We start from the raw sequence: 13,524 nt of genomic DNA, 5'->3' as shown, positions 1-13,524 counted from the left end.
AGGAAGTACATTCACTTCCCTTGTTAAGAAATCACATAGATAGTTCTTCTTTCCAAGGATGTGAGAAGTGGTCTATTTCTGTTAAGATAGAGTAGTTCAAATAATTGTGACAGGTCTCTAGATGGATGTTAAGTCTATGAGAAATTGATAACTGACGTTATTAGAGGAATATAGGCTTTTGCAACCTTCTGTGAAATTGTTTAAATTGGAATGTTATCTGATTTGTAAACAAGTAAGTTTTCTAGAGTAATACAAACCCAAAGCTCCTTTCTTACATTAGGCTTATCCTTTAGAAATTGTAGCTTTCCCAACCTATATTATTCAGTTTGCTATTGGTTAGTAAGTGAGATTCAAAAATCTATTCTTTTTATATTTGGAAATATGAGCCGGCCTAAATGGTGTCATCCTTTGGTCATTGCACATTCAGTTTGAATATTTTTTTCTGAAGCTTGTTCTTTCTTGTGCATCTTCCAAGTATGTGTACATCAATATGAAGTACACATTTCCTCCAGTTAATATTTAAGACTGGCAGACAACTTATTTCACCTAGAAAATTGAATTTGTACTTAGGAGAAATTATAATGTTTCTTCCAGTCTCCAGTAGTGATGTAAATTTCACAAGAAAAATCAGAGGCTTCATGTTTTTTTGTAAACCTATTGAAGATATGTATAAGAATTTGTAGTTTTGTCAAGTATATTTTTAGTGAGCCGTGACAATTGGGGTTTCTGTTATATCAGTTCTTGAGCTCCTCTCGGTGGCTTTTTATGGAACTTCAATTAGTACTATATTTCAAAACAAAATATGGAACTACTTCTGCTCCAGGATTTATAGTTTTGAAATTTGTTACCTAGTACACAGACCTTACTGGAAAAGAGAGACTGTCACATGCATTTTTATGTAAAGCATTTTGATAGTCTAAAAATCACAGGTGGTCCTCATACCATTTCTCATCTTGGAAGAAATTTAGTAAACACGATTGATTTTTGTCTTTTTGGCTCACTAACCAGAAAATAATGTTAGTTATTAAGAAGTTTCTCTTGTGTTTTTGAGTGGTTGAACTAGTTTTGCAGTGGGACCAGTATTACACATATAAATGCTATGCTCTCGAGTAAGAAGAGCCCTCTCTTACCTTCTTTACCTCTGAAGAATAGGAAAAAATGTATTCCCCTCCTAGCCCTACCCCCAATCTGTTTGACTCTCCTGTGCTCTGGCAGAATTCAAGCCTGTGGTTGGACTCTTCCCAGCTACAGCAGTACTTCCCAAAGAAAAGCTCTCTGGCCACCTTCATCAGCATCCCCCTGGCCGTTGGTAAAAGAGGGGACCGCTGCCCCACACCCTGGCCCTACTGACATGAGTCTCTGGGGGTGGCGCCTAGACATCATTCTGCTCACTAACATCTGACAATACTCATCTAAGGGATCCCGTTATTTAAAGGCTAACAGGTTCCGGAGGTTTTCTTTAAGTCTTCTAGAAAAAGCAAATGTCTTCTGAGCAGACATGCACATTTCAAAGGTTTCAAAGAACTCTACTAAACCAAAAATTTTTAAATACTTATTTCATCCCCTCCTTTTTCTAACATTAAAGTTGATTTGGACAATAAGGGAGTGGAGCCTGGAAAGGATTTTGAGCATGTCACATAGTATAGTGGCTGTGGCTGCTGGGATCTTTGCCAGAATCTTTAGAGGCTCAAGATTATTGTTTTAATTAATCCGCTAAAATAATCTAAAAGAATAAAGGTTTCTTCTCTGGTGTATATCTATCTTTTACCCTTATTAGTAATATCTATCCTAGAAAGATTCTAAGGTGATTACAACATGAGAAGTCTTTTTTTGAGATTCACTTCACTTCAAATTGCATCATTCAGTAATTTTTGATACCGAAGTACCTAAGGATTATTAAATACTTTTCAAACCTAATTTTCAATGAAAATTAGGCAGTTGGGATCTTCAGCACAATAATTGTATAGTAATATCTGTCATTTTACAGTACTTGATAGGATTTTAATATCAAGTCACCCTTCGGGGTCTTATTTAAAGAAAGCAAAGGTTATAGAATGTTAAAGACAGGAAATAAATGGTTAATGAATGACACGGTCATCACTTACAATATGTGAATCTTCAAACTGTAAAAAATTTTTTTCATACTTCTGTGAAATCATGCAAGTCAGTCAGTATGACACCTTTATAGCTAAAACCTCAAAGGAAATGGTTGTCAGACTGTGGTTGTAACTGTTGATGTGAATATCTCTGTTTCTGTGCTGGTGTTCTGTGTTAATGAACCTTGTGTCTTATTTCAGAGAGATTCCCCCTCCACTTCCAGACAGTCCCCAGCTAATGGTCATAGCAGCACTAACAATTCTGTTTCGGTAAGAACTCTAGCTCCACACAGCAAAGTGTGACAATTTTGTTGGTGCCACCTGCCATGAGTGTTCTAGTTACATGTGTTCAGTGGAAATATTGTCTTCTGCCGATATACAAGGCTACTACAGCTACAATGCAGTTTACTCCTGGAAAATCTTTTTCAACATTTTCTTCTCATTAAAAATGCCTTTCATTAGTTAAATTTGAAGAAATGTAGTTCAAGACTGCTTTGGTCATTCTCAAAGTATTTCTATGTCACCCATCTACTATTTATGACTTTGCTCAAAGTTATGCAAAGGATGTAAATGGAAGTTTCTTGAAATTTCTCAACATTTTTTTTTTAATTTGAGAAAGATAAAGAAATGTAAGGATTTTGCAGAGTAGGCATTTGGGTATTCTCGGGCTTTGTAGTTGTCTATTCTGAGTGATATCAGCAACATGTTTTAGTTTCCGCTATCTAAGTTTACGAATTGGTGTGCCCTCTGTTATTGTGGTACGTGCACATACTTTTGTGAATTATAAGCCTTGCCTGGATATAAACAGCAAAAGGAACTGGCTTCAAACTGCACTTAAGCCACGCTATTATCACATCTTTAACACAAAGTACTTTATATTTTGACTTGAACTTGGAATTTTACTTTTTTTTTCAGAACTATCCATTTTGGAAAGTAAAAAGAATTGTTTTTAATTTAAACAAATGGGAGCACTTATACGTGCAGGTGTGCAATATTTGGGGTAACAAAATCTCTAAGTTGCTGATATTGCTGTTAAAAATATTGAGAGTTCTAATAATACAGCAGTATCACTTTTTTCCTGACTATTAACTTGCCCTTTAAAAATATATCAACATTTTTATCAGATAAATTTTTAAATAATTTAGAGATCACCTCAAATGGAATGATATAAGAGAAATTATGGAAGAAAATTTCCTAAGACTTTTATTTGCAGCTTCAAAACAGGCTACCAAAGGAATTCATTTATAACATTTAATAACTTTAAGATGGTGAAAATCCGTACAACCATTGAATTTTTCGAAATCTAAATGGTTGCAGTGACTAAGTTGAAAAGGGCAACAGCTCTTTTGAGTTTTGGGGGGTTTTTTAAATAGGCTATTTCACTTGCAGTGGCTTTTGTGTTGAAGATGCTGAGTTGTTTCTTAAGAACACATTTTCTCTCTGCTTAAACTTACCTGCTTTCTTCAGCTTGCTGCTAAATGGCCTGGGTTTGATTTTTTTTTTTTTTTGATAACTCAACATTTCTGAGAAATGGAATAATGTATATTATCTCTTTACAACTTAAATCTAGCTCATTTTTTAACCATATTGTAACAGAACACACAAATTACCTTGTACTCTTTGAAAAGTAAATGAAAATTTTTCTCCTGGGTTGGCTTTATTCTACAGGACTTGCCATCAACTACCCAACCAAAAGGACGACAGGTGAATAGATACCCTCTATAGAAACTTCTCTAAACTGAGCTGCTAATAGCCAATCCTTTATTAACCCTTTTCATCCCATAATGTCTGCATTTTGGACCATAACATTTGAGCATTGAGAGCTTGTACCATTTCATTTTAACACATTACACATGACTAATTCTCTATAAAGATTTTTTTCCTAACATCTTTGTAGCTGTGATGGTTATTGTAATTTCAACCTGATCATTTTGTGTTGATGGTTGAGAATTCAGCCTTTGGGGATCTTATGGGCCTGCCTCTGGGGTGGAAAAAAATTTTTAAAGGTTATAAAATTCTTAGAATTCTAAGAATAACTAAAACGTACATGCCAGTGAACATTTTTAAGCAATAATTATCTGAAGTTCGAAGGCTTTTTCTTAATTTGTATCTGCATGTGTATTTCTAAAAGCCATATACAATGAAAAAAAAAAAAAAAGAATAGAAAATTCCTGGCTTTACAGCCTAATCAAACATGAAAAGTTAAGTGCTGCCTAACAAACACAAGCAAGTAACTTTCAATTTGCTGGCACTTTGAGTATGAATTTTAGGTGCAAATGCAGAGACTTGTTATTTTATAGGCTGGATTTCTGAAAAGGAACTTAAACAGAATAATCACACAATAGTTCCAAGGCCTTCAGGTTGGTTTTACAGTGACTTAAACATTAATATTCAAATTTAATTTCAAGAGATAGAATTTTTATGGTATTTTTTGTGAAATGTGCTATTAAAAAATATCAAATTGTGAGTTAAGATGTGCATAAACTAGCACCTAATAGAACTCACCCATAAGTGATGCAACGTTGAATATCTAGCACCTTATTTTAAATCATTTAGAAATCCAGTGATTCATAAAATGGTGCCATATAACCCCGTTTCCTTTTATAATATTTACTAGTTATATTTACATATCATAAAACTCAGAGCCTTAAACCATGCATATCTTGAAGCTCTGTGCAGATTTCAAGTGTTACACTGGCAAAGCCAGGATTCAAACTCATTCTTCTTCTCTAAAAAGAGTAAAATACAAAGTCTAAATCCTGTTTAAAAAATAAAACTATTTTTAAATGCTTTAAAAAATTGTTTGAATTACATTTAAGCTTATCAGCAGTGTGTAGACACACTGCCAGTTGTCATGTAGGCATTTTACAGCAAGATACCAACACGGAGTTCTTGCTAGTTTTGTATCATGTACTGCTTTAGGGTTAAAGCCTGTCCTGAATGCTTGTGGTCATGGTTTAAAGGCTGCCATGTGATCATGACAACTTATGCATAATAGCAACTAAATATATTCAGATTTTAAAATGGTAAGCATACTTCTCTATAATTTTAAGCCTATCCTATTATAGTAAAAGCAGAAATTAAGTCTATTTTTACTAAGCAAGTATCTTAAGTGTTCCCTCCAAATAAAAAGAGCAAAGACTTGAACCTGTACACACCAAAAGTAGTACATTGTTTCTAGTGGTAGCAGTTTTTTTGTGTTGTATTTCCATGCATCATATTTGCTTTCACCATCTAATGTCCTGTTTGTATTGTAGTAAGTGTTAGTGTGTGGTTATTAAGTTAGAGCTGACTGTTTACTTTCACATCACCATGGCATTTTTTCTTACAAACTCCTGTTTTATAGATCTATGTAAGAGCACAATTTGAATATGATCCAGCCAAGGATGACCTCATCCCCTGCAAAGAAGCTGGCATTCGATTCAGAGTTGGTGACATTATCCAGATTATCAGTAAGGATGATCACAATTGGTGGCAGGGTAAACTGGAAAACTCCAAAAATGGAACTGCGGGTCTCATTCCTTCTCCAGAACTTCAGGAATGGTATGTTTTTGTTGTTTTCTTTTAGTTTACAATAAAAATGAAGCCTGGCCATCCATTTTTCAACTTTACATTTTATTCTTTTACAGGGTAAAACCTGTTTAATATATTCCTTGCTCTATTAGCCAAACACAGTTCAAATTAGTCATCCAAGAATTCTAAACTGTCAGCACCAAGTAAGCTCCTGCGTATAGAGTCAGGTCTTTGTTTCACACATAAGGAGAGGAAGGTCTGTAGAGAGGCTGAGCGACTAGCCTCAGGTCATGGTCACATCGTGGTCTCTTAGCAGAGCCCTCTATTCCTACATGCTGTTTCCATCCTTTTAGAATTGCATTTTTTTAAATGTACCCTCTCCTTGCCCCTCCACATGCTCTCACCACCCCCATTCCACTCCACCACCAGCGAAAAATTCAAATGCCAGGATTCACGGTCATTCCAGGTATTTAAAGAGAAAATGTTTCACTATTAGAAGGGTAAGATGGTCAGAAGCTTCGTTCTTTACCTTTCCAGGTCTTTTTTTTAAATAAATGTATTTATTTATTTATTTTTGGCTGCGTTGGGTCTTCGTTGCTGTGCGCGGGCTTTCTCTAGTTGTGGCAAGCGGGGGCTGCTCTTCGTTGTGGTGCGCGGGCTTCTCATTGCGGTGGCTTCTCTTGTTGTGGAGCACAGGCTCTAGGTGCGCGGGCTTCAGTAGTTGTGGCACATGGGCTCAGTAGTTGTGGCTCGCGGGCTCTAGAGCACAGGCTCAGTAGTTGTGGCGCATGGGCTTAGTTGCTCCGAGTCATGTGGGATCTTCCCGGACCAGGGTTCGAACCCGTGTCCCCTGCATTGGCAGGCGGATTCATAACCACTGCGCCACCAGGGAAGTCCCCCTTGCCAGGTCTTTAAAAATGTGTGTCTGTTAGACAGTTTAGGCTTTGAAAGCAGGTTAAAGTCAGACAGTTTTTAGACATGTTTTTAACTGAGAGGAGTCACGGATTACTGTGTGTTTTGGTAAAATCTATTTCTGTTACTAATGTTACAATTTGCTATTTTTTGAAAAATGTCAATAGTTTTACCTTTGTCAGTACTTTGGCAATATATATCAGAAACCTAGTGCAAAAAAGATAACGTCATGTCCAAAATACTTGAACCTAGCTGAAAGAGACCAAAGGCATAGAGTTCATAGACACGTACAACTTTTCATCCATTTTTTTCACTAATTAAAGGGATTTCTCCTCAGCTAATCTCTTTTGCTTGATCACTTCTTTCAGCTATACTCTTAAATTTAGAATGTCAGAGCTGGTAAGAACTTCAGATGCCATCATTTTACACGAGGAAACATAGGCCTAGTTAGAGGAAGTAGCAGCCTTCCATCTGATGCTGTCTTTCAGTCTGATCTTCAGAAAACAGTTTAAGCATTAGTGAGAGGAAAGTGATTTCTAAGTCATTTTGATGGTGATGTTACTATGTTATCACTGATATTTATGTTTTACAAAATGTGTTCTTGAATGTTGCCATATATTAATGAGCATTTGTTGAAAAGAATTATGTAGAATCCAGACCTCTTCTCCCTGGTCAGCTCATTTGTATAAATCATGTCTCACCAATACCTAGAACTCTGAGTCCTCTGGAGGAAGCCTGAGAAATGGCAGGGGGAAAAGCAGATTTGCTTCCTGTTTCCTATAATGGTAGACTAGGTTATTTGGATCAATCCTCCCACTGGGAGAAAAAAAACGAAAAGTGCTACAGAAAATATGTTTTTGAAAATGACCTTAAGAGCACTGAGTAGCTGAAAAGGTATTGGGGAACTCAGGGACCAATTTTTATATGAAAGGCATTAATCAGAGCAGTAAAAATTAGAGTACCAAATTGGTCCATTTTGCCAGGAGGGCATTTCTATTACTAAAAACTTCTCTGCCAGAGGACCAAGGTTAAGACCTAATAAGGCCTGTACAAGTAGGAGAATCTGTTAGGAGACTCATCCCGCATTGTCAGGATCTGCAAAAGGCTATACCCCCAGGTTAAGAGCAAACAGATAGATAGATAAGCATCCCCTCACTGCCCTTCCACACCAGGGGACTGTAGAGAAGGCTGCCTTGTCGGTGAGCAGAGCAAAAGGAAAGCAAAGTTCCCCTGAAAAAATTGTGGCCACCGGTCCACCCTGAATGGATTTGCACCCAGGTACACATAGCCTGGGACAGCCAGGGAAACTCCAGCTATGTGCTTGATGTGGTTTCCCCTTTACAAATAGTTCCAAATATCTGTTATAAACAAATGAAAGTCTCTGAAGGAGAACACTTTTATCCTAGGCCTCATCCTAGAGCTCCTCCTGACCTCCCACATAAACTTTCTTGAGGGCAGTTACCAGCAAGTCAAAATGAGCAAGCACACATGGAAACCAGTGAGACCTGACAGAAATGAAAGACGCCAGGAACAAACTCAAACCTACTTCATATATTGGAATTAGGAGACAAAGGTTTTTAAACAACTGTGCTTATTAGCAGGCTTTTAAAAATCAGTAAAAGCTTAAAAAATATCTTCAGAGAAGAGGGGAAAAAATTTAATGGCATAGCAGATTTGAAAAAGAACCAAAATGAATTTCCAAGGACAAAAAATGCACTAACTAAAACTCAGTGGCCACACGCCTATTAGAATGGCTAAAAATTTTTAAAGTTTTCGTCAGCAGGTAAATGGATAAACAAATGATGGCATATGCATACAATAGGATGCTCTTAAGCAATAAAAAGAAATGAACTATTGATAACATACAACAATATGGGTGAAACTCAAAATCATTAGGCTGGGTTTCCAGGCAAAAAAGAGAACATACTGTATAATTCCATTATATAAAATTCCAGAAAATGCAAAACTAATCTACAGTGACAGTGGTTTCCTGGGGATCTGGAGGAGGGAGGGAGGGATTACAGAGGGGCATAAGAAAATTCCTGGGGTGATGAAAATGTTTGTTATCTTGATTGTAGTGATGGTTTCATGGGATGTATAATGTTTCAAAACTGATGAAATTTTACACTTTATATGTTATATTCGGTTTATTGCAGAAAAACTGAACTCAATAAAGTTGCAGTGACCGTAGAGGGAGACAGGGGTTCTAACTAGGATGAAGAGGAAGAGGCCCACTGGGCAGTATGTTCCTTGAGACCACAGTAGGACTCTGGAGGTATAGGAAGGCATTCCCAGCTGAGGGGAAAAAGCAGAGTCCCTTGTTGGAAAAGTGAATTGGTCTCTAGAATGTCGATGGACATGTAATACTAATGAGAAAGATTTGAAACAATACTATCAGCCAGACCCAGAAGCTTTGTTCAGATGTGTTGCTACCAAGTCATATTTTTCACATCCTCTTGAGAAATCAAATTTTTTGGACCCAAATACCTTACCTTATTTATCCTTGCTAAATCTCATCTTGCTTGACAAGGCCCATCAGTCTAATCCTCTGATATGATTTGAGTCCCTGAATCTGTCATCCCTTCCCTTGCCTACTAGATCCTCATCCAAGTCAGCAATAAAATGTTAAACATGTGTTTGAAATTTCCTTCCAGGTTGACCTAAATTCTAACACAGTTTCCTTGCACATACTGAGCTAAAAGAAATAACATTCATTTCCTGAGTGCCTAGTAAAAATCAGTATCATTCCTCTGTCATTATACCACATATGGCCACACCACAAATTTTTACTGGGAACTTTTTCTTAAATTTTTTAAGCTGAAAAACATTTATTATAAGATACTCTGTACACTATAACGTAAGCTTCACGAGGTCAGGATTTCATCTCTTTTAACCTGTCAAAAATTCCTCAGTTCTGTTTATGTTTCCAAAGATCCTGTGCCTCACAGAAGCTGTAGTTATGACTGACAGCACATATTGGCTTGAACTGGAAGAATTCCCAAAGCAAAGGTTTCATCAGCCTCCTCTGTATGCCACTTAGGTAATATATGGAGATTGACTTTGGTGCTGTTGCTGAGAGTTCACAGTAGTTCCCAATAAATGTCTTTCTCCTAACCAAAAATAAAGAAATAAATATAAATAAAGCCCTCAAAGAGCAAGAGAGAGAAAGAGACATGGAGGAAAGACTCTAAGAAAGTAGAAGAGAACACTTCCCGACTCATTTCATGATGCCAGCATTACCCTGATACCAAAGTTCAGTAAAGGCAAAAGAAAACTACAGACCCATATCCCTCATGAGCACAGATGTAAAAATCCGTAGCAAAATATTAGCAAATTGAATCTAGCAATATATAAAAAGGATATACATCTTGACCCAGTAGAGTTTGTACTGGGAATGCACAGCTGGTTCAACATTGGAAAACCAATCAACCTGATTCACCATATTAACAGACTAAAGAAGAAAAATCCACATGGTCATAGCAATAGGTGTGGATTTTAAAATTCAACATCCATTCATGATTAAAACTCTCACAAACTGTGAATTGAAGGGAACTTCCTTAAACCTGATTGAGAGTATCTACAATAAACCTACAGCAAACATTATTGGAAGGGAAAAAATATATAACAGGTGATATGATTCTGTGTAAAAATTCAAAGGAATCATCTATAGATAAACAATTAGAATTAATATGAGAGTTTAGCAAGATGGCTGATGTAAAATCAGTGTACAAAAATCAATTATATTTCTATTTACAGTAAAAAATGGAAAATAATTTTTTAAATACCCTACATAATACCACCTGCAACATCATAATACTATAAAGTACTCTTGCAAAAAAAAAATAGAACTTAAGTTTGATTAGGCTTCTAGATCTAATTAGCTATTTGCAGGAAATGCAAAAGACAAAGGGACTTACTGAAGACACCACAGGGGTGAGATCAGAAACTGTAGGACAAACAACCAGTTTCTGCAACAAATAATTTGCAAGAAGAAAAGGGAGAGAGGGAAGGAGGGGGAACCTATAGGTTTAAAGGGAATTTAAGAATATTTAAGGAAGAAATGATACAAACTTGGATTTTTTTCAAAGTAATCTTAGGGTGGGTAGGTTGTAAATAAAACAAAATAAGCCATGAGTTAATAAATGTTGAAGCTGGGTTGTAGATATTTGGGGTTCATTACACTATTCTCTACTCTTGTATATGTTTGAATTTTTCAATATTACAAATTTCTTAAAATACCATTTATAAGTTTTTTAATCAACAACCTAGCAACAAATCTAATAAAGTTGTTCAAGACATTTAGAGGATAAATTATAAAACTTATTGAGACATTAAAGAAGACCTAGATAAATGGAAAGACATACTGTATTCAGGGACTAGAAGACTCAATATTGTAAATATTGTAAAGATGTCTATTCCTCCCAGATTGATTCATAGATTCAATTCAATCCCAACCATTTTGAAATTGACAAGCTAATTTTAAAGTTTTCAAGGAAATGCACAGAATCAGGAATAGTCAAGATGCTCTTCTAGAAGAATAAGGAGGGAGGCCTTGCCCCACTGATGCCAAGATTTATTATAAAGCTGTAGTAATTAAGACAATAAAGTATGGGCTTAGAGATGCTCAAATAGACCAATTGAAGAGAACCCCTGAACACTCTCATACATAAATAGTCACTAGTGAGGAATAAATAGACTTTTCCATAAGTTGTGCTGGGACAATTGGTTATCCATTAGGGAAAAAAATGAGAGAAACTGGACCCCTAACTTCACACCACATACAAAAATCAGTTCCAGTGTATTAAAAACCAAAACATGAAAGACAAAACTATAAACCCTTGAGAAGATAATATTGGAGAATATCTTTAGGGACAAGGAAGGATTTCCTAAAAAAGATATCAAAAATATTTCCCATAAAAGAAAACATTGCTAGATTTGACTAAATTAAAACTAATAAGTTACATTCATCAAATACCATGAAAAGATTAAAAAGGCAAGCCACAGAGTGGAAGAAGATACCTCCAACATATATAACTAACAAAAGTGTAATATTCAGACCATATAAAGAATTCCTACAAATCAATGAGAAAAAGACAACTGGATAGGAAAGTGGTCAAAAGATTTGAACAGGCACTTTACAAAAGAGGAAATCCAATAGCCAATAAGCATATGAAAAGGTGCTTAATCTCATTAATAATCAGTGAAATGCAAACTCAAAACACAGTGTTACTTCATTACTCGTCCACCATGATGGCTAAAATTATAGACTGATAATAACAAGTGTTAACGTGGAAGTGGAACAGTAGGAACTCTATACTGCTGGTGGGAATGCAAATCAGTACAATCTCATTGGAAAACAACTCGTCATTTTCAATAGCATTGTATGGCATTCTGATAGTGATTTTGGATTCTCCTTATATGTGGCTCACTCAGGCACCCCACATTGGCCCACAAGCAAAGTCATTAAGTAAGCAAAACCTTCTGTGGTAATATCTTGAAAGGCAAGTACTTGCTTAGCCTAAACCTAAGAGAGCAACTTTTTTTTTAATTATTATTTTTTTTTATTTTTGGCTGCGTTGGGTCTTCGTTGCTGCGCACGGGCTTTCTCTAGTTGTGGCGAGCGGGGGCTACCCTTCGTTGTGGTACACGGGCTTCTCATTGCGGTGGCTTCTCTTGTTGTGGAGTGTGGGTTCTAGGCGTGTGGGCTTCAGTAGTTGTGGCACGTGGGCTCAGTAGTTGTGGCTCGCGGGCTCTAGAACGCAGGCTCAGTAGTTGTGGTGCATGGGCTTAGTTGCTCCGCGGCATGTGGGATCTTCCTGGACCAGGGCTCAAACCCATGTCCCCTGCATTGGCAGGCAGATTCTTAACCACTGCGCCACCAGGGAAGTCCTAAGAGAGCAACTTTTTAACAACATTTATGTATATGTTACTAATGCTGAATACTGTAATTATGTAGAACAAAATTATGATTTTTCTGAATGTAATGCTAACTATGGATTTAATCATAGTTTTTTTTTCCTATCTAGAATCTTCAAGTAGTAGTAGTACCATTTATTAGGCATCTACTGTGCCTGCCACTGTGCTAGGGATATTATTTACATTTTTTGTTATAATTCTTTACAACACCCATCCAAGAGGCTTCAAGAGATTAAGGAACTTGCCAATAGAATGTACCGCCTAAGAGCATGGGCTCTGGTGCCAGACTGTCCTCACTCTCCCACTTTATTAGCTGTGTGATTGGGACAAATTAATTAACCTGTCAGTCCTTTGATCCCCTCATCTGTAAAACAGTGACACGATTTCACGTGTTGTTAGAAAGATTAAATGAGTTAATATATGTAAATTTCCTAGAAAAGCACCTAACACTAAATTGATAAAAGCTAATAAGTGATAGAGCCAGGATTCAAATCAGACCTGTCTCAACTCAAAATCCCACACTCACTCCACTGTATTTCATGACTGTATGTTTAGACTTTTCATCTGTGTTATCAGTTAGTATATGTTCAAGTGATACAATGTTATTTTCGTATAAGTCTGCATTTTTAAAACCTTTCTAGGAAATTGTCAAGGAGCAACCTTTATCTGAATGATTTGAAAAGTTTGTGAGGAGTTTGTTCATGCAGGTTCGTGTAAACTCTTCAAATGACTGGTTTTCCTCTTTTATCAGCATAAAACTATACATTAGTTTTTTTCTTTTCTTTGTGTGCTAGGCGAGTTGCTTGCATTGCCATGGAGAAGACCAAACAGGAGCAGCAAGCCAGCTGTACTTGGTTTGGCAAGAAAAAGAAGCAGTACAAAGATAAATATTTGGCAAAGCACAATGCAGGTAGGGAAAAGTACGACTTACTGAGACCGGTTAAACATCTCAAAGAGACTGAAGTAGATGTAACATCTCAATTCCGTCTTCAGAGTTCTCTATCAAAAAAATTTCACCATATGAGATCATCAGCTTGCAAAAACTTTAAGAATCCCTTACCTTCAATTATTATGTTGGTTATTTGCC

At 36.4% G+C, this 13,524-nt stretch overlaps 1 protein-coding gene across 8 annotated transcripts in view; it reads left to right on the top strand.

Moving 5' to 3' along the window:
• CASK (calcium/calmodulin dependent serine protein kinase) overlaps positions 1-13,524 on the top strand; it is a 393,911-nt gene that overhangs the window by 354,434 nt on the left and 25,953 nt on the right. For 2 of the 8 annotated variants that reach the window (XM_057537969.1, XM_057537970.1), the window contains exons 18-21: positions 2,298-2,366; positions 3,765-3,800; positions 5,443-5,639; positions 13,232-13,347. In XM_057537969.1, the coding sequence (XP_057393952.1) occupies positions 2,298-2,366; positions 3,765-3,800; positions 5,443-5,639; positions 13,232-13,347 (418 nt within the window). The remainder of the gene's footprint in view (positions 1-2,297; positions 2,367-3,764; positions 3,801-5,442; positions 5,640-13,231; positions 13,348-13,524) is intronic. The other 6 variants (XM_057537971.1, XM_057537972.1, XM_057537973.1 and 3 more) reach the window with 3 other exon arrangements.

This window comes from Balaenoptera acutorostrata, chromosome X (genome assembly GCF_949987535.1).
Source record: "Balaenoptera acutorostrata chromosome X, mBalAcu1.1, whole genome shotgun sequence".
Classification (NCBI taxonomy): Eukaryota; Metazoa; Chordata; class Mammalia; order Artiodactyla; family Balaenopteridae; genus Balaenoptera; species Balaenoptera acutorostrata.
Note: the sequence above shows the minus strand (reverse complement) of the source record. Positions and strands in the feature narration are given on the sequence as shown.